Source organism: Cucumis sativus, unplaced genomic scaffold, assembly GCF_000004075.3.
Source record: "Cucumis sativus cultivar 9930 unplaced genomic scaffold, Cucumber_9930_V3 scaffold92, whole genome shotgun sequence".
Classification (NCBI taxonomy): domain Eukaryota; kingdom Viridiplantae; phylum Streptophyta; class Magnoliopsida; order Cucurbitales; family Cucurbitaceae; genus Cucumis; species Cucumis sativus.
In genome coordinates, this window is record NW_022279581.1 from 136,749 (window position 1) to 156,504 (window position 19,756).

At 32.5% G+C, this 19,756-nt stretch overlaps 3 protein-coding genes and 1 pseudogene across 3 annotated transcripts; 1 reads left to right on the plus strand and 3 right to left on the minus strand.

The window, feature by feature from the left end:
* Window positions 1-1,154: 1,154 nt before the first annotated feature.
* On the minus strand, window positions 1,155-2,719 carry LOC116406365 (agamous-like MADS-box protein AGL62). The gene has a single exon (XM_031890082.1). It carries the CDS (start codon window positions 1,953-1,955, stop codon window positions 1,317-1,319), a length of 639 nt encoding a protein of 212 aa, XP_031745942.1. The 5' UTR covers window positions 1,956-2,719; the 3' UTR covers window positions 1,155-1,316.
* Window positions 2,720-2,859: 140 nt separating this feature from the next.
* Window positions 2,860-5,123, minus strand: LOC116406364 (trihelix transcription factor GTL1-like). Its single transcript, XM_031890081.1, has 2 exons — window positions 5,009-5,123; window positions 2,860-4,111 (listed from the first exon to the last, which is right to left on the minus strand). The coding sequence occupies exons 1-2, from the start codon at window positions 5,032-5,034 to the stop codon at window positions 3,280-3,282; spliced, it is 858 nt and encodes a 285-aa protein (XP_031745941.1). The 5' UTR covers window positions 5,035-5,123; the 3' UTR covers window positions 2,860-3,279.
* A 9,164-nt stretch (window positions 5,124-14,287) lies between these two features.
* On the plus strand, window positions 14,288-15,660 carry LOC101215830. Its single transcript, XM_004139479.3, has 2 exons — window positions 14,288-14,987; window positions 15,096-15,660. The coding sequence occupies exons 1-2, from the start codon at window positions 14,717-14,719 to the stop codon at window positions 15,440-15,442; spliced, it is 618 nt and encodes a 205-aa protein (XP_004139527.1). The 5' UTR covers window positions 14,288-14,716; the 3' UTR covers window positions 15,443-15,660.
* Window positions 15,600-16,420, minus strand: LOC116406363 (annotated as a pseudogene).
* Window positions 16,421-19,756: the final 3,336 nt, after the last annotated feature.

Genomic DNA, 19,756 nt, shown 5'->3' on the forward strand with positions numbered 1-19,756 from the left:
TTTTCAAACAATTACCATATGCATCAATAAGCTATTAATCCATTCATTCTTCTCCACTTATACTTATACATAAATAACATGTAAATTGAACTGGTTGTTACATTCATACTCATTCTCAATCATTATCAACACAACTTGATCAAAATTACCGTTTAACTCCTGAAATTACTTCTCATTCCTTAATTACCATCATTCCTCTAATAAACAATTAGTTTGTGGTCTAACCACCAAATTGAGTCGTCCCCTATAATACCAATGAGAGGGTGGGTGGGGCCCCTTGCTCATGGCTTAGATTTAACATAGGGAACAACGACCTCTCTACATTATCTCTAATAACGAGTAGGATTGAATTTTGTTTTGCACTCTCTTTAGCTATTAAATACAAAGTGGGTCGTATCAATTATTGTGTCCCCATAATAAAGTATCTAAACTTAATCTCTATACTATAGACCGTTTAGGCTTTTTACTCGAATTTAATTTTTATGTCAACAAATAAAGTTCAAGTATTACATATTATAATCAGAAGATTTTAGTTTATTGGATTTAATGTTATAACAAGCAAATCACTTACTCAACAACATATTTATCGAATAATATCTTCATTAAATAATAAATTATTTTGTTTATTATTTACAAATCACGAATTTTATGACATAAAACTCAAGACTTCTAAGTATTTGAAGATCAATGAATGAAAATTCTATTAGTGTATCGAGAGGGATATTATATCCACTCCATTCCCCTGCAACTACATGGGAGATTTTTTTTATCATTATTATTTATTAAAATTACATATAATTTAGTTTAATTAAACAATAACTAGATTCAATTAGTTAATTTATTAAACATCATGTAATTAAATGAATGTGATATTCAATTGTTTATATTTATCATAACATATAGTTTTAGTATGACAATCTTATTCAGTAATTGTAAGTTAACTTTAGATCTTATTCAAGACTAACTTTATATTATAATATATCTATATACATTTGTTAATCTTATCTTTATTGTAGGTTTTCTTTATATAATTGAACCATTCAATATTGATCTAATAGACCTACAAATTAATTAGAAGTTTCAATCATTCAAGATTAATTAATTAAACTATTTAATTACAGAAAAGCATAGCCATGGTGGTGGACATGATATGATTTGACACAAATGTTATTTGTTGTTGGTTTTAGGGTGAGAGCCCTACCTATAGTCCAAATAAACTGAAGTGAGATTGAAAGTGAGAAGAGAATTAATTTGTGATGAAGTGAAGCACTGAATCAATCACTACTCATTTACTCTAAAACTATTGTTATCAATTTTCATAACATATGAAATATACATATATAAAACCTAACCCCAAATCTCCTCTTCCCAATCCATCGCAAACGACTGATTTTCACCACGTGAAACGACGCCGCACATTGATTTTCTCCACCAAGAACGATCGACCACGATGGAGTTACCGGAGGATCTTCCATTCTCATCGCCCGAATTTTCTCCAATCTCCCCGCCACATTTGCTCTCAGTTGGAGCAGTGAAGAACGGAATGACTTCAACTCATCCATTCTCATACGTTCCAGCGCCTCATCCCACCAAAATCGCTCGCTATTCCTCAATCTCTCCACCGCGCGCTTCTTCTCGATTTCAAATTCGGCTTCCGCTTTGCAGAGATCAAGATTCAACTCCGGGAGAGGGAGATACGCCTCCGCCGGCTTGGGCGGAAGAAAGTTTCCAGTGAGAAAGCGGTCGAGGAGAGCGTCGACGTTGGGATGGCCGAATGTATAGACTTTTCCGCGGGAGGAGAAGAGGAGTATGGCGATCTCAGCGCCGCAGAGAAGGGAAAGCTCGGCTGCCTTGTTGAAAAGTCCGACGCGACGTTTTGAGAAAGTAACCTGGCGTGTAGTGTTCTTGTCAAGCCTTTTGATCTCAATCTTTCGACGCCCTGAAGATTTCTTCATCGTCAAGAAAGTGAAAGAGGGTTTTAGAGAAAGAGTCGACCGTTAAAACTTCAAAGCGGAAGTGAGGATGACCTTTCCGCCTGTCCGAGACCGTTTTTATACACACGTGTGCGTCACAAATTAATTAATTAAACGAATATTTAATGCCTCAGAAAAATACTCTTATTATCTACTAATACATCAATATGATTATGACAAAAACTTATAGGAAACAAGTACAGACTTCAATCTTTCTTATTACTTTAAAGAATTTCACATCCTTCATTTAAGAAAATCTTGATTGTAGCTTTTCATATACCTCTAAGAAAAAGCATTAATAAAAACTAGAAGGATACCAATGTACCATCTCTCATCTCTCAATTAGATCTAACTAAAAGAGCCAAATTTAAAGATATAATTTAGTGAAGATACGTTGTTGTCAAAATATAAGGCATTACTACAAATCCATAGGCATTCAAAATTAGTCACATACCTTCCATATGGACATTCTGAGAGAAGAAACATCTTGAAATGGATACAACGGTATAATTTATAATGTAATTGCTATCAACATTTTAAAAGAATCATACAAAATTAACAAAATCATTCCGTAATAGACTTTAGCATCGATATACACCTATTAGCTTCCTATATTTATAATTTTAAGCTTTATTGCTATATTTGCAATGGTCTCAAATATAAATATCTATCCAATATTAGATAAGAAAAAAAGAAAAGGGAATATTTTGCAACTTTCTCTAGTATTTGAAAAGAAAATTCGGAATTAAAGAATTAGAGCAATTTTTTTAAGAACTAATCATCATCAGCAGCAAATACTGTTAAGACTTATTCTAACACACACACATATACATTGTAAATGACATTTCAGATCAGAGCTACCAGTAGAAGATATATCACGAAATCATTTGATGTCAAGAACTAACCTTAGTTAAAGAAATTGTTGGAGAATTCAGAATATCGACGTATTCCTCTTACAAACTAACTAATTCAATAACCAGATAAATTAAAATCCATAGGAAGAAAGATGACATGTCTTCAACTACTATCCATTTACTTACAAGAATTTCAAGCATCATCAGCTCAGAAACTTGATTCAAGTATCTCCTCAATCTACTCCTCATTTCCTGCTGACATCGAACTGAAAACTTGACATTTCTTTTGGTCACTATAGGGGCACAAATGTCTGGAACATATTCCAAAAAGCGAGCCCACCGGGAAATCAACCATGAATAGATTAAGAGTAAACATGAAGAATCTGCATTATCATAAATATGGGCTGCAAAAATCAACCGAAGGGATCTTTAGTGTACTTAAAATCTCTTTTTTAGAATTGTACCATGTCCAATGCCTCCTCCTGTTTTATATGCTCTCTTTCACCTTCTACAAAAGCATCTTCATGAAAAGGATCTATACTTCTTTCGGCATTGGAATTATTTTCAGTATTTGTACTATCAAAGACAGCTCCAGTATTTACCACTCCATTTCTATAAAGAATATCTAATTCTTGAAAATATGGACATGTCTTACCATTTGCAATACTAGCCTTCCCAGTTACAACGGTCCTTTTGAAATATTTGTTCATATTTTCCCATTTTTCTTTGCACTTCTTTGCTGAACGCTTGTAACCCATCTTCTGCATCTCAATTGATATCTCCTCCCATATCGATCCTTTTGAGCCTGTAGCACGGAATTTATGTTCCAGTGACGTTCGAAGTGATATCAAAGATTGTACTTCGGCCTGAGGCCATCTCCTTCCACTTGGATCACATTTTAGCTCCTTCTGGATGCTGCTTTCACCTCCATCATCTTCTGCACATTGGTTTTCTGCTGGTCGGGAGATTTGAATTTCATGGCCCAGCAAATTTTGGATCAAGGAAATAATTGCTAAACTGCGAGAGGTTTCTTGGGCTCTTAACTCCTCATCCCTTTTAATTCTTTCAATCTCTCTCTGCTTCCAAGCTTCTTCTCTTACTGTTCTCTCGTTCTCCTTCTTTTCTATCATATCTATTAACTGCCTATGCATCTCCTCCTGCTTATCCATTACCTTCATTACCAATTTTTCCACAAAATGCTCGAGTGACCTTCTTGTTCTCTTTCTCTTATGGCTTAAATGCTTTTTGCTGCTAAAAACAGCATCACCACCATCTGAAGTTGAGCTGGAAACAAGTAATCAAGAGATTTGTCATTAATTGTTGCACTATATATACCCTATGTATCTATGCATGCATCATGCCGTGCCACTACTTAATTGGTCTCATAAAACTTTCAATCATGATAACATAAGCTGCTGTGTTTGTTTTAAATACTTAACGCTTTAAAGCCAAGGAATTCCGTGGAACAACTTGCGTTAAGCTTGTTTTCAGCAGTAGAGCAAGCAGCCATGAGAAAATTTTCCAATTTTACATAGAGACTTTTAAGGATAGGTACATTGGGAAAGAGCAGGATACTTTCAGCCTTGCAAGGGAGCTAATAATTTGGAAGCCAAAAAGGTAGAGTTAATGGTGGAACTTGGAAGAAGATCTTCAATGTTTTGTGAAGGTTACCAGTTCAAAAGGGGTAAATATCAATCATCAAATGAAAATTTCAAAATAAACCAGATACTGAATACTCTAACAAATAAGGCATGCATCAACATTGTTTTCTAGTTGCAGGAAGAAAAGGAGGTAAATTTCTAAAGGAAGCAGTAATTTGGATTGGTTTATCTGGAAGCGAAAAGATTGATGAGGAACAAAGGAGGCCAATTTCTCTTGTTTTCTTTATTTCTTTTTTCATAGACATTGTTTTCTAATCGGAAGAGGTTATACTCTTCTAAAGTGAAATTTTGGCTTTTATGAATTTTATAACTTCTTCATTAATCAATAAAACTTTAGGTTTTCTTTCAGAAAAAAAAAAAGTAAAACAAAAGAAATGGTCCCGAGTCTCAAACTACTGCAATGACAAAAGATCCTCATATCAGAAGTAAGATCAGGAACTTTCTGTTCAATTCACTCGATCCTAAACCCAGTGCCACAGTATCAGCAAGTGACACAACAAAAAGAAAGACCATGACTAACCATACAAGCATCAGAAAATGCTTCATTTAGCAAGGACCAAAAGCAATTCACAAGATTTCAACTTTCAAGAATCAAATGTCAACAGTTTTGAAATGGAAGACAGATTCTTGCACTTCTACATTTGATATCCAATACAATACAAAGGAGGTTGATGTACAACGTTTCTTCCTGTCCTCACCTCTTCTTTCAACTCTCGTCTTAGTTTTGTGTCTTTTGATTGCTCCTATTATCAGTTTAAAGAGACAACTGATTACCATAATTCTCAAACAAGCATTAAGTAGTCCTGAACTCTTTTGTACAAATCCATTTTGAATGATATCTTTCCTTCAAAAGGAAAGGTAAAATTTTCTGGGACATTATGATGATTGCTAGAGATGGGAACTTTTTAAAAGGAGAGAAAAAGAAGAATCTTTTATTACTCTGTTGACCTTGTCATTTTCTTACTTCAATTTTATGCACTCTCTAAAAGGAGTTTTTGTAAAATTACTTCTTCTTCTTATTAATGCTATTGGTGACATTTTGGGAATCTCCTGTTTGTATTTCTTTCTTTTTTTTCTCTTTTCATTTCACTTAATAGTTAATAGTGAATAAAAGAGAAAAAGTTTCTCCTATTAGAATTTCCAATTCTTTTATTCCATTTTAAGGAGAAAGGGAGCGAGACCTAAAGGATGAAAGTAATACATGAAAATTTTGTTGAAATAATTAATAAAATAATTTTTTTTCAGTTTTTTCTTCTTAGAAATAAAAGAAATTAAACAAATTTAGAATGAAGAGAGGCCAAGGAAGTGACAAAACTGAAAGAACAATTTCTTTTTCACATATTATAAGAATCACTTTACAGGGAAGCTTTTCTTTAATCCTCTTACCTTTCCATAAGAATTCAGAGGTCACCAACACAATACAATTGGCATTTCCTAAACAAATCTCAGACACCCAATAACTCTTAAGAATATATATAATATTATGAATAATTAAAGTAAAGAAAATTGAATAGTTCAATTGAAGAACAAAAACCCTCAATTCTTGAAGCGTTTGTAAAGTTCAGAGTAAAAACTCACACGAATCGTCGTCCAATTGAGGTTCTTCCCGGCTCCGGCTCAAATTCTCCGCAGCAATAGCAGCACCGGATCCGCCGTTCTTCGTCTCTTCCTCGGAGAAGTAATCGTTTGCAATGATATCGCCGAAGCTGCCATTATGCTTGACTTCAGGCTTTTCATCTTTTGCAGAGGAGTTGAAGTACTGACAAGGGTCAATATTAGCCACACAGAGCTGATCCCAGAAAAACCACCCTCAGGCGAGGAAGAAACGCATTGGAAACTCCTTAGGGATCCATCGAAGATGTTTTCGGCCTGAGAACCGGCAGGGGACCTACCGTTGCAGCGGATGGGACGGAGCTTCTGAGGCGGCGGTGGAGGGTTGGAGAGGTGGTTGATGATGTCGGTAGGGGGAAATACAGAGGATGGAGCAGCGTAGAGGAGGTCGGTGGGATCGGGAAATGGAGCAACGTGCTGAGGGAAGTTGTCGGAGGTGGGTATCCGGTGGTCGGCGGTGAAGAGGTCCATCGGGGGGTGGGTGAGGTGAGAAGTGGTAAAATTTAGCGGCGGGGAGGGTGTCGGGTGGGTGAAATTGACGAAGTAAAAAGGTTAAATGGGAAGTACGTAATTACGTAATAACCCTTATTCTTTTTTGACAATTACGTTTAGTTATCCTTAGTGAAAATGGGCTCGGGTCCTTCATTTTTGGATCGGCCCATCAAACACACTTTCTTTTAACTTTTAAGTTTTCCATTTCACATTGTTTATGTCTTTCATAAGTACATTCGATACTCTTCCATATACTTCAAAATTCATTCATGTAATGGTTGTGTATGAATCCCAATGCCATTCTTCTCATTCCACATTATCACACTCCAATGCAAATCACCTTTTAAACCTCATCGAGGATACCTAACTTCATTTTAAATTTAGTAAATCTTTGGGTGATAGAGATACTATAGGAGTCCATGTCAAAACTAAAGGCAAACTAGGGAGTAGGAAACTATAAAACCATTGCCCAAATTAACAATTTAACCAATATACATCATTTCTTCCTAATCTATATTTCCTATTTGAATTTTTCTTATTATAAAGATCAAAACCCAATAAAGTATGTAGTGTAGTGTACCATATAATACTTTAAATTTCTAGTTACACCTTTAACTTGGCAATATTTTCAATCAACTTTGTATAAAAAAAATACCATCAAATTTGAATAAAAAGCATGGTGATATGACATTTAACGAGTAATGATGTGTTTCAAATGTTAAATATTTATATAATTTGCGTTTTCTTTAGAAAATTCAACAAAGTACCACCCAATAAAAGAAAAAAAAACTACCCACTTGAAATATTATATTCATATTTCCAATAGGATGATACAATTACTCAACTAACATCGATTAGGCACGATAGGTGTTCACGGTTTGGTTTAAAGTTAAAATTACACCAAATCGAAGAATACAAAAAAAAATCTTATTCGAAACCAAACTGAACCACTTATCTATGTCAAACCGAAGTTTAGGCATAAATAAAACTGAATTGAAACTGAACCGCTTATGCTTTAATATTAGAATCGAAATCCTTTATAAACATTATACATAATAAAAGTCCTACTAAACTACAAACATAGTTTAAATTAATTTCAAGACATTAAAGTTGAGAGTCCATCAAAATAATCCATACAAAGTTACACTTATAGTCTACCCTAAGTTAAACTTATATATTTAATTCTTTAAGTGGTTTTGTTCGATTTTAGAATTGGTTTAGTATCTTAAACCAAACCAAACCGCATAATAATCAGTTTTAATTTAACAGAAATTGAATCAAACCGTATACATTCAATTTCGTCTCGATTGCAGTTCATCGATTCAGTTTTCAACTATTTTTTTAACACCCCCAATCCATGATAACTTCAAGGTTAGAGATTATCTCTTATGGTCAAACATTCTCATCTACATTTTTTGCATGTCAATAAAAAGAAATATTTTCATAAAACGATAATCAAAATTTTATGAGAAATTGTCATGAATAGAAAAAAAAAAAAAACTATTTACTTAAATTGACTAGTAAATTGACTAAAGAGAGTTCCCTCAATTTTACTACTTTTTAAAATACTCTTACTTTTATTTATACAATACAAAATATGAAATATTTAAATACATTGAATTACAAAGTTTAGACGATAAATTTGGGGTTTGTCTAACAAGATCCTAATTATATATCACTTTATCTTTTATAAGATTTTTTTTAACTTTTAATTTTATATGGAGTGGGTTTTTGATAAATTTAAAAGAAAAAAATGAGATATAAAATGGATCATTTTTATAAATAGTAAAATAAATTAAAATATTTACGAGCTATAACAACATTTTGAATTCTATTAATGCTATAAACTAGGGCGGAGAAGAAGAATAGCAAAATAAATTGTTTACTTTAGATAAATGACAAGTTTTTATTTAAATTGATAAAATAGCAAAGTTGAGTCTTAAATACAATTATTCAAGAAACCACAAATACCCTATAATTAAAATCAAACTCCATGTAAATTCAGTAGTCGTTTCATATTTTCTTCAAATTGTGCGAGTTCAAACATAAATAATTGGAGTTTCCACTTCGTCCCCTTCAAACAATCCAAAGTCTTCATACATTTAACGCAAATTAATGGATTTTTTCTTATCAGCTCCTCTAACCGAAGAACCACATGTCAAACAACCTATTGAAAAGTGGTAAACTGTATAGAGGGTGAAAGTACCAATTTCAAGCTTAATGAAAAAGATAATATCAAATTCGTTCAGCAAATGAAATAGTTAGTAAATCGGATAGGTATAAGATATTAAGGTGTTGCAGGAAAGTTTTGTTTTAGTTTGTTCTGATAGATAGCTTAATTTTCTTAAAATACTGGGCTACCCACAATTTCAATCTTTACAAAACACAAGACGGCAACGTAGGGCAATGAAAGAGATCTTAAAATGAAGCCAGTAAAGACTCTAATTTGTTCAACTCAAATCTCTCATGACATAAAAAGTCATAATTATATGTAATATAGAAAATACCTTATACTAACGAATGGTAGAAGATCGACAAAGAAAGGGTGTAGTCTATAACATCATTCATACTCGACAAATACTATATTTGGAAAATCTTAATTCTATTGGTTATTATAAAATTTGGTTAGTTAAACAATTGTGATTATGATTTAATGGCACTATTAAAGAAATTGTTCTTATCGTTAGTTTTATAACAAATCTATCATAACGTTAAGTTTTTTTGGATTAGAAAATTATATGATTATATGAGCAAATAAATATTAATATTTGAATATGTGAGCATGTTATAATACAAATAGTTTATCACACTATTTAAAAGCATAAATTACAATGTAATTGTGTCAGCAATATATGTTATACATTCTGTCAAATATTGTATAACTAATTTGGAAAGAATAATATTGTCCTGTAGTATGTACAAATATATTGTAATTCTATAGAAAATCAACGTAATCAAACCTAGCCAAATTAATCAATAAGTCGACTTTTGTTAAATTAAGAAAAAAATATAAAATAAAACAAAGGGAACAAATTAAATATATTCAAATTGATACTTTTCTTATATTTTCCAAACAAATATGTGCATGACCATAAACGCACAAATCCATATTGTAGAAACAATGACCAAAACTAGGGATAAATCATGTCGTGAGGGTCTCAACCAGGATTATAGAAAGTTCAAGATCTAATTCACTCTCTTTAACAAGGTTGTTTCCTTACTTTACTACGCATCAATTTAAATCTTTGGATATTGATGTTTAAGCTTAATGTCTCATCCTTACTTAGAACAAATTTTCTCTAGTCTATCTTGTAACTTTGTTGCGGGGATTGTTGGAAAAGACTATGGGCCTTTGGCCGAAAGCAAAGTGAGTTTTCTTGTCCCACATTGATAAAATTGGAAGAAGTAAATGGGTATAAATAGTTAAGTACTATTAGTTTATTACAAACTATATTGATGGTGATTGTATGACATTGTCGCCACATGTGTTGTTGTTTTTCTTATTGGATGGATGGGTGGGCTTTGAAGTTGCCTTATAGCTTTTTTTTTGCCACGCATCACAGTTTGGGCCAGTTCTCCAGTCGTCTTCCACGTCTCTATTCGTCTACCCAAATTGATGCTCTTCACGACTGCCGACTTTTCCTCTACGCCTCCCCTTCACTCGAACCTTCAGATGGCAATTGGCGGGACTCCATTATAAATACATCCCTTCTCCTAGTTCTTCATCGTTCATTTCTTCATTCACCCCACAAAACCTCTTCGTCTCTCTACCTCTACTAAAAGTTTTAAACAAGTTCTGTCATTGTTTCTATTCCTATTTCAAGCAAGTGCATGTCAAAAGTAGAGAGTTGTGTTAACCTTGAAAAACAATCGACATCATAATTAGCACCACAGTCTGACCGAATTTGCTTTCAGAACAGTGATTCGTCATGGTGTAGCAAGTCATTTTGATAATAATTTATGTTATTTTTACAACATCAAGCATGTGATTTGCTATAAAACTTATTCGTGCCAAGAAATTAGGGGCCTCCGAATTTGTCATTTTTCATGTGATTCCACTTTAATTCAAATATTTTGGTAAGTCTCGACTTATCTTACAATTAAGTAAAATTAATTGATAAGTGGGTGATTGTAAGAATTAGGTGTTTTGTAGAGATGTTGACTGAGGAGGGTGAGATTGGGGATACCTTTTCTATTCCATTTCATTATCCATGCCTACCAAGGGAATTCCCTATCGAAACTTTTCTCCCTCTCATTGTTTTTCTTTCCAAAAAAGCCATCAATGAACGAACTAAATAATTACCAATATATATATATTATTATAATATTAATTATATTCGTTATTAAAGAATACAATTTAAAACTTAGAATTTAAAACTCAATTATAATATATATTTAGAATAAGATATGTTATTAAGTAAAAAGAAAGGTAAGAAAGCGGGATGAAGAACGGGGTAGGGGCAAGCCAAGGAGGAGAATAGAGAATGTAGTTTTAGTGACTCTTGGAAAATTTCTCCCATTCCCTCATTCCGTGACTATATCGAAAATGTTCGTGTCACATGGATTGGATTGGATTGGATTGGAAGGAGAAAAACAAATAGAAACTATAAAATAAATAAAAAATATAGAAGTAACTTTTGAAACATGGAATTAAATTTATAAAGTAAAAGTAATTGAAACATGAAATCAAAATGTATACACAAAATGAAGGAAAAGGAAACACTAAAATGTAAAAAGTTGGAAGTTGATGATTCAAGCTTAAAGGCCACCAAATGTATTTGTGAGCCTTAGTTAGTTTAACAACTTTTTTTTTTTTTTTTTTCTTTTTTTTGGAAAATGAACATGAAAATGGTAAACTAAATATAGGGGTTTATAATTTTTACAATTTCATGTACAAAATATAAAGTTGAGGGTGGGTTGAGCATCAATGTTAGGACATAATTATTAGAAAAAAAAACTAGAGATCAAACTAGAATTGGGTATTTAAAGAGAGCAAGTTGATTTTTGAACTCTTGTTATGACCAAAAGTCTCTTACCAATACAGTCATTAAAGACATTTTGGTAAGTATTGCACGTCAGTACATCATTATTACAAATTTGACCTTTTTTTACGCATACAAATTTTGATTTTTTGAGGGTCATGACAAAGGACCATCAAGAAAAACTTTTTTTTTAATACAATGTTTATTTTGATGGTCATGTATGTCAAAAAAAGTTTCCTTATTTTATTGAAGAAATACAAAGAAACATTAAAAAAAAAATTGTGGATTCTTGATTTTCTTGATGGGCAAAGTTCCCTTGGTTTTGTTGATGGTCCACAAACGTCGAGAAAAATGTTTCTCGATGGATAATAAACATAAAAAATAATATATTAGTTGAATACTCATTAAGTTAGTTAGATTTTCTTGATTGGCGAGGGATGAATTTTCTTGATTTGCAATGATCATCATCGAAAAAAATTAAATAATATATATTTTTTGGATTTCTTGATGGGTTTAGAATTTTTTTATGGGTCTAGGATTTCTTGATAGACAAAGACAAAAAAAAAAAAAAATCATAGGCAAGGTCCATCAAGAAAAATGATATATTGATAGGCATTGCTTATCGAGAAAAAAATTTATAATTTTGGGTCTATGATAAGATCATAGACAAGATCCATCAAGAAAAATTATATCTTAATGAACATTGTCCATAAAGAAAAACTATTTTTCACGAAGCACGAAATCTGGACCCTCATTAGCGGGTTTAGAAAACATGATATTCATCAATAATATTCTTAAATTTTTTACTATTTTTTTCAAGTATTACTTTCTATTCATCAATAATACAATATTACTTTTTTAAAAGTCGGGGGAATTGTTAAAAATAACAAATTTAACAAAATATTTACACATTATAGCAAAATTTTAGATTCTATCAAATAACAAACATTTGATAGCTAATGATATTCTTCTATTAGTGCATTGATTGCTACTGATAGAACAATATCACTCGCTATCATTGATAGAATCCAAAAAATTTGTTATATCTTGTAAATATTTTAATTTGTTTTGCTATTTTTAAAAATGTCTCCTAAAAGTTAATTGTTGTAATTATAATTAAATTGAAATAAGTGACTTTATCAAATTAAATTAGTTATTGTGTTCAATATTAAATTAAAAGTTTGTAATTTAGGGTTTTTAAAATTTGTAGAAGTTGACCAACATACGTGTATGTACCTAGGCCAGGTTCAAATCTCATTATCACGAAGATGCTAATTAACACGAAGCTAAAATATAACAAAAAAATTAATACAAATTTACTGCTGGCAAATTTGCTTTTATTTCTAAGGAATAACGATATAACCAACTCATTTTCCAACTCAAAACTAAACAATCTACTTTAAATGTTCATTCCCTAAAATTCTTAGAATCATCTAATTGTCATCATCACATTTGAATATCCACAAATATCTTTAACAATTTTAAAAAAAAGTTGTTAGTTTATTTTCATAACTTTGGCTCCAATTCTTATTCTTCTCAAATCAATTTTTGTCCCTTCTCTATTGCATTATATTAACAATTGTACTTCCATAATTTTAATGTTTTGTTATTGAATTGTATTTCATGCCATTGTCATTAATTTCACATTTTATGATTTTTGGTAGATTTAGTAAATTACATATATTAAATTTATCTATATCCTAAATATTTTTATAGATTTTTATAAATTAGTATATTGACATATCCTATCATATTAGTATTTCATATCTAAATTCATATCTATGCTTACAAGAAAAAGACTCCAAAACAAAGGAAGCTTGAGTAAGTACAAGTAAAAGAGATTAACATTTTTCTTTTCTATTCCTTATCATTCATTTATCCAAACTTCTTGTGATTGGTTCTTAAGGTAAGAAGTGATGTGCATCCCTAACTCGTACATAATATTTGACAATTAATGTAATATGATGCATATAATATATGTTAGTCACTTGAATTTGACAATTACTGTTTTCTTACATCTTTCCTTACACATTACTTCAACTCAAACTTAATAATTTGTTCTTACATGCTTTTCATCTCATAATTACATCTTATTTTCAAAATAGTACAAACATTTTAAAAGATGATGTGATACCATTTCGAGTATTAAGTCTTCGTAGTCTTTTTGTTTTGTTTAAAAGATCTTATACTAATAAAAATAGTTATCTCTACTTGTATACCATTGATCTTCATCTTGTTTAACCAATGTGAAACTTTGATCCTACACTCTATCTACTTAAGATTTAAAGTTTAAATTTGATCAAGTAGACTGAACAAGAAAAAGAACAATTTGATCAACTAAAACTTGTTTGTTGTCATTACTTGCATGGGATTACCACACAATTAAATGCATAGGTTAACCACCCATGGAATTTTTTCTTTTTTACAAAGAAAGATATTGCAATTGCTTAGCCTTGGGATATATATCATATAGTTGAGGTAGCTTTGAATTTTGGATGTGGATAGGAAACCTTGTGTGCTTTTCAACCAGAATTTTCTTTTTTCTTAAAGCTTGGTACACCAACTTCACAATTCTTGCATTTCTATCTTTGATTCTTTAGATCTTTCTCTCATGTTAAAGCTTAGACAAAGTATATAGGATATTGACCTACTTTATCAACTTCCCCATTCAACTACCAACTTCTTTATGTATGTCTGTGAAAAGACCGTTTTGCCCATTCCCCACATATTTGTTTTCCTACCAACAACACTACCAAGGGCCACAAAGATATCTTAATCCAATATTCTTTTTGTAACTATTTTTTAAAAAAGAGATAAGGAGGGTCAATTTTCTCTCATCTCAACAAAGCAGCCATGTGGTCAAATTCACATAAAATATTTTAGAAAAACGAAGGATCTTTTTCATTTGGTAAAAGGCCAACTTAAGAGGGGAAGATGGGGAAAATCCAACATAGATAGAAATTGCCTAGTCAATGTCAAACCCAGAAAGGGTTTTTCTGTAATTTTGACATGTAGAGAAACTGCAAGTCATCTCTTTCGATATACATTATATAAACCTATGAGTATGTATCTAGAAATGGTGTCAGGTTGATTTGTGTAATCATATTGATAAAGTTTCATTTTCCTAAAACCAAACCAAGAAGATGGTGAACAGAGTTTGGAGCTTCCACAGTTCTGTCAACCTGTTTTGGCTTTGCATCTTCTTCTTCTACCTTATTGGCCATGGATTTCCGATGGTAATCGAATCTGCTGAAGACGAGACCCCAGTATCCGATCTTTTGAGTCGAGACCATTGGAGGGAGATAGCTGGATATGGTGAGGAGAGATTGTCCACTGTTTTGGTCACAGGCTCTGTTCTTTGTGAAGCTTGTTTGCATGGTGATGAACCTCAAGTTCATGCATGGCCTATTAAAGGTACTACCAGCTAACTTCTTATTTGAAGAACAAAAAAAAACACCAATAAAATCAAGCTTTGTTTTTACCTTTCTGATGATATTATACAAACCAAATCAATCACTGCAGGTGCTATGGTGGGTGTGAATTGCCACAACACTGGAAAAAACAGCAAATCTTCTGATTGGGTACATGGAGTCACGGATGAATTTGGGGACTTTGTTATTGATATTCCATCCCATCTTCATGCAACCCGAAGCTTCGAAAATGTCTGTTCCATCAAGATTCTTCGAACACCGAAGAACACACACTGCCGACCTGCTCATTTAGCTGGAAGAAAGCCGCTGCAATTGTCATCATTTGGTGGTGGCATCCGTACATATACTTCTGGTGTCCTCAGGCTGCAGCACCAAACATCCAGACCCCTGCAAGCTTGTAGAAATGAGGGGAGGGGTGGCCGTCAGACCTCATGGTAGACATAAGCCTAATAAAGTGAATGAATTGGTTGCGGATGTCAAGATATGGCTCATGTAGATGGCGCTGAAGTCACAACGATGAGTTATTTGTTCGTAGATAGCACGATAAATTGAGTTTACATTGATATGTATTGTTCTGTATAGAAACATCTAGGTATTACACCAATCTATTTCATACCATATATGACATACGCATCGGGTGCATCGAGTTTTCCACAGTTGAATTTACTCACAAGGTTGTAATTGTACTCATCAAAAATCAATTGGGAGCCAAAGAGATCTCATGTGTTTTCTAACAAACATTGCAGAGCCTGATAGACGATCAAATCCCACACAAAAAAATGAAATAACATAGAAAGATCAGGCTAATGGGCATTAAACGATGATAAATCATAAAAGATGAAAAAAACTGAAGTTGCGGTCAAAGCTCTCCTCTTTCTTTTCCTCTACTTGAGAAGTTATGTATCGTGCTACATCGGCACAGCAGGTAAGCTTATCTGCCTGTTCTTCTGGGATATCAATGGAAAATTCTTGTTCAAAAGCCATAACAAGCTCCACCCTGTCTAAGCTGTCCAGGCTTAAGTCTTTCTGGAAATCAGCCGTTTCAGTAACCTGATCAGCTCAACACAACATTTAACGTTAAGGAATATATTTATCTCAACAAATATATTGTATAGCATTTAATAGAAATTGATAGTTAGGAGGTAATCTAAACAAATCCTGACTAAAGTGATAAGAAATCAAAGATTAGATGATAGGGTGGCATGGGACTAATTACCTTACAGGCATCGATTCTATCAAACTTCTTAACCAATCCAATCACTCGATCAGCTATTTCGTTGGAGCTTCTACCTGTTGATGCGCACAAACAGCGAGTTAGTTTCTCGATTACATTCTCATCTTCATCAACTGTTTTGTAGTATTATTAGGTCCTCTGATCTTCATGTGCTTCAAGATTGAATTTCTGATGCTTTGCATGTTTGCAGGAGCTGAAATGAACAAATTTTATCATCAGTTTTAGAAAACGAAGAATTGACAAGTTATGAAATCACAATACAATACAAACAAATTATCAAAATAAAAAACGTGAAATGTCCCCAGTGTGAAAAGGTAGTTGAACAAGAATTTTACACGTGCATGTTAAGTTATCAAAATCTAACTTTTCTCAAACATGCAACTAAAAGTTAACTGAAACACGTTATAATATTAGATCCTTGAAAGAGAAACACAGATTTGCCCATTGAAAATAATGTATAGTAACTTTCACAGGGATAATTACATTGACTTGGAAGAGATGGAAGTTTATTTTGTTGTACAAAAAAGTCTAATCATTGCAATTTTCCAGATATTGACCAATACATTTTCAGTGAGTTTTGAGGAAGATCAAAATAAAACTACAAGCTCTAGAAGCAAAGATACAGATATGATACAACAAGAACATGATGACACGCCATATTGTAAAAATCTAGAACACGACATGGCAAGGACAGATTTATTAAAATATACATTTTAAGAGGTAAATATTATTTTTATACCAAAAGACAATCAAAAGTAAATGGGTTGATGCCTTAATACGCTTAAAAAATTTAGCTTGATGATGAGTTTCACAGTCACGAGTTATTATTATTGTCATATTTATGGCTTTTTTGTCTACTCAACGAGTATACTACTATGCATGTCGAACACATATGTTGCACTAAGAAGTGCCTTGTACATGTCTAACAAGGGTTGGAGTATCCAAGTGTCCACACATGTCAGAAACGAACACGTTAGACAAACCAAAGTGTTTGTGCTTCTTAGCAGCTGACCATAAACTTTGTTAATAAAATCAAGAAATTTAGGGGCATATCTAACTAAAAATGCATCACCATTTGATCTGATCCACAAGAAATAACTTCCATTCATAACAAGACTGATAAGGACACAGGACGTCATGAACCAATGAAAAAAGTGATAAAGGAAAGAAATGAAAACAGAAAGCAAATAAGTTACTGAGCAGTTTGGAGGTTGTGAAAGTAAATTGCGGAAATTTTCTACACAAGAGCAAGAAGGATTTAGGATAGCAGATGCGCGGTCAAAAGCATCTTTCTAGCCGATATACATCACTTTGTAGGCTTATATTACAAATGATATTTTGTTCACATCAACAAACAAGAACATATTTCATTATAAAGTTAAGATTAATGTTTAAAGTTCAAGGAACATGACCCCTCAAGAAGTGATGAATTCCTTGGACTAACATTTCTGTCCAAAAAAAAAGACTCAATAAAATGGAAAAAGAAGTGAGCTTTAGGCAGAAAATTGTTTGTTCTACCATATGCTTAAGTAATATATAAAAAAAAATTGATTTAAAAGCTACGTAATCATTGCCATATAAATACTTGGGAACAATAGCAAATATAGCAATTAGATTCAAGAGCTTCTTGCATGTCTGGCAAATTAAGTTTAAAAAATTAGGCTCATAAGGTTATTTACTTTTGCAAAAATGGCAAAAAGAAAAAAACAAGTCAACCCATGTGATACACCTTATACACACTTGATACACCACCTATATACATTTTGATACACTATTGATATCCACTTTGATACGCTTAATACACCTGTGATATACACTTGATATCCTTATAGGCACTTGATACACTTAATATACATTTGATACACTTAATATACATTTGATACACTTGTTCTAATTATCTGGGTTGTTCCTAACTGCTACTTAATTAAATAGCTAACAGTAATCAGCATTCTAACATCTAAAGTATGCAAAACACAGTAAATGGTTCCTAATCCCATTCAAGTAGAATCAACAAAGCGGTCTATTTTCCAGAATCTATTAGTTCTTTTTTCATGGTCATCAAAACCATATGATATACAAAGAGTCCTTAATGAACCTTTTGGATGCTATACATTAACAAGAAGTCCTATAATAATAAGCTTTCATATTTGAAGTATATAATAAGCTTTTAAGCTTTCAAGTTTGCACCTAATAGACTCTTCAACTTTAAAAGTACATCACACGATTCTCCCTCGACTTTCAATTTTGTGCCTAATAAGAACCTTATGTTTCAACATTGTGTCCATTTCCAATAGATCCATAAAATTTTCAAGAATATATTATATACCGTGTAGGGGTCTGTTAAACACAAAATTGAAAGTTTAAAGTTACCTATTAGATATATTTTAAAGTATAGGACTCTTTAGACACAACCATAAAGTTATGCACTGAAACTTGTTAATGAACATTTTCTTTAACAAAATTTCGCTTGTTTTATCCATGATACTTGGTCCGCTGCATGACATAAAGACATTTGAAGTCATAATATCAACTCCAATAAACCGTTAGAATTTTCTGTGGTTAAGAAATCCACAACATTCCACTAGAAGGCTCAAACCCAACCCTTCCAACTAAAGTCCCACTCAAAACTCCAACCCTAATTACAACCAAAGCCGCCTGTTGGAAGCATTCATAGAATCAACCATCTTTAAACGTCCAATGACCTAACCTGCTGAGCTCAGCATATCCTTTTTCCAAGAAGTTTCAGAAACAAACTCTATATTCAAGACCCATTACTGAACACAACAGACTGCTTAAAAAGAAAACAGAGAAAGTACAAATGGAATCTATAGTAGCATAAGCATGAGAACGAAATCAATCAGCAACCTAAATTACCAAAAAGAATAAAGCATCTAAAAATCCAGATTCCTTCAATCCCCCTCACCTTTCATTGTCATAAATCAATCAGTTTTCACCCAACCAAAATTGTGTAAAAGACAAAGTAGACGTAAAATTGCAAAAGAAGAGGAAGAAAGAGGAAGATTGCAAAGAAAGTAAAGAATAGGAAAACAAAAAAAGAAAAGGTGGAAAGCTATTTACTCACGAAACTTGCAGCTACTGACAGTATGGTGGTGGAAATATTTGAGCCCGCAGAACTTGAAATTGAAACTGCGATGGTTACACTGTCGTCATTTCAAGTTCTCTTTGAATGAGAAGAATCAACCATTTTTAACCTCTCAAATTTCTGCCCAAAAAAGGGAATCGTAAATTTGGGCAAAAAGATTATATAATTTGTGCTCAACATTTTAAACGATTTTTTTTTTTTTAAATGAAGCTATTTGAATAATCATTGGTAAAAAACATAGGGTGGCTAAGTCGTGTACCGAGTACAGAACTACATTAAATAGTTCATCGAATACACGACTTGTCATTAACGTTGTAGATCGAATGCACAACTTCAATGCCTAGTCGTGTACATGATCTACAACTTCAATTATAAGTCTTGTAACCATACATGACTTTTTTTCCGGTAACCCTAA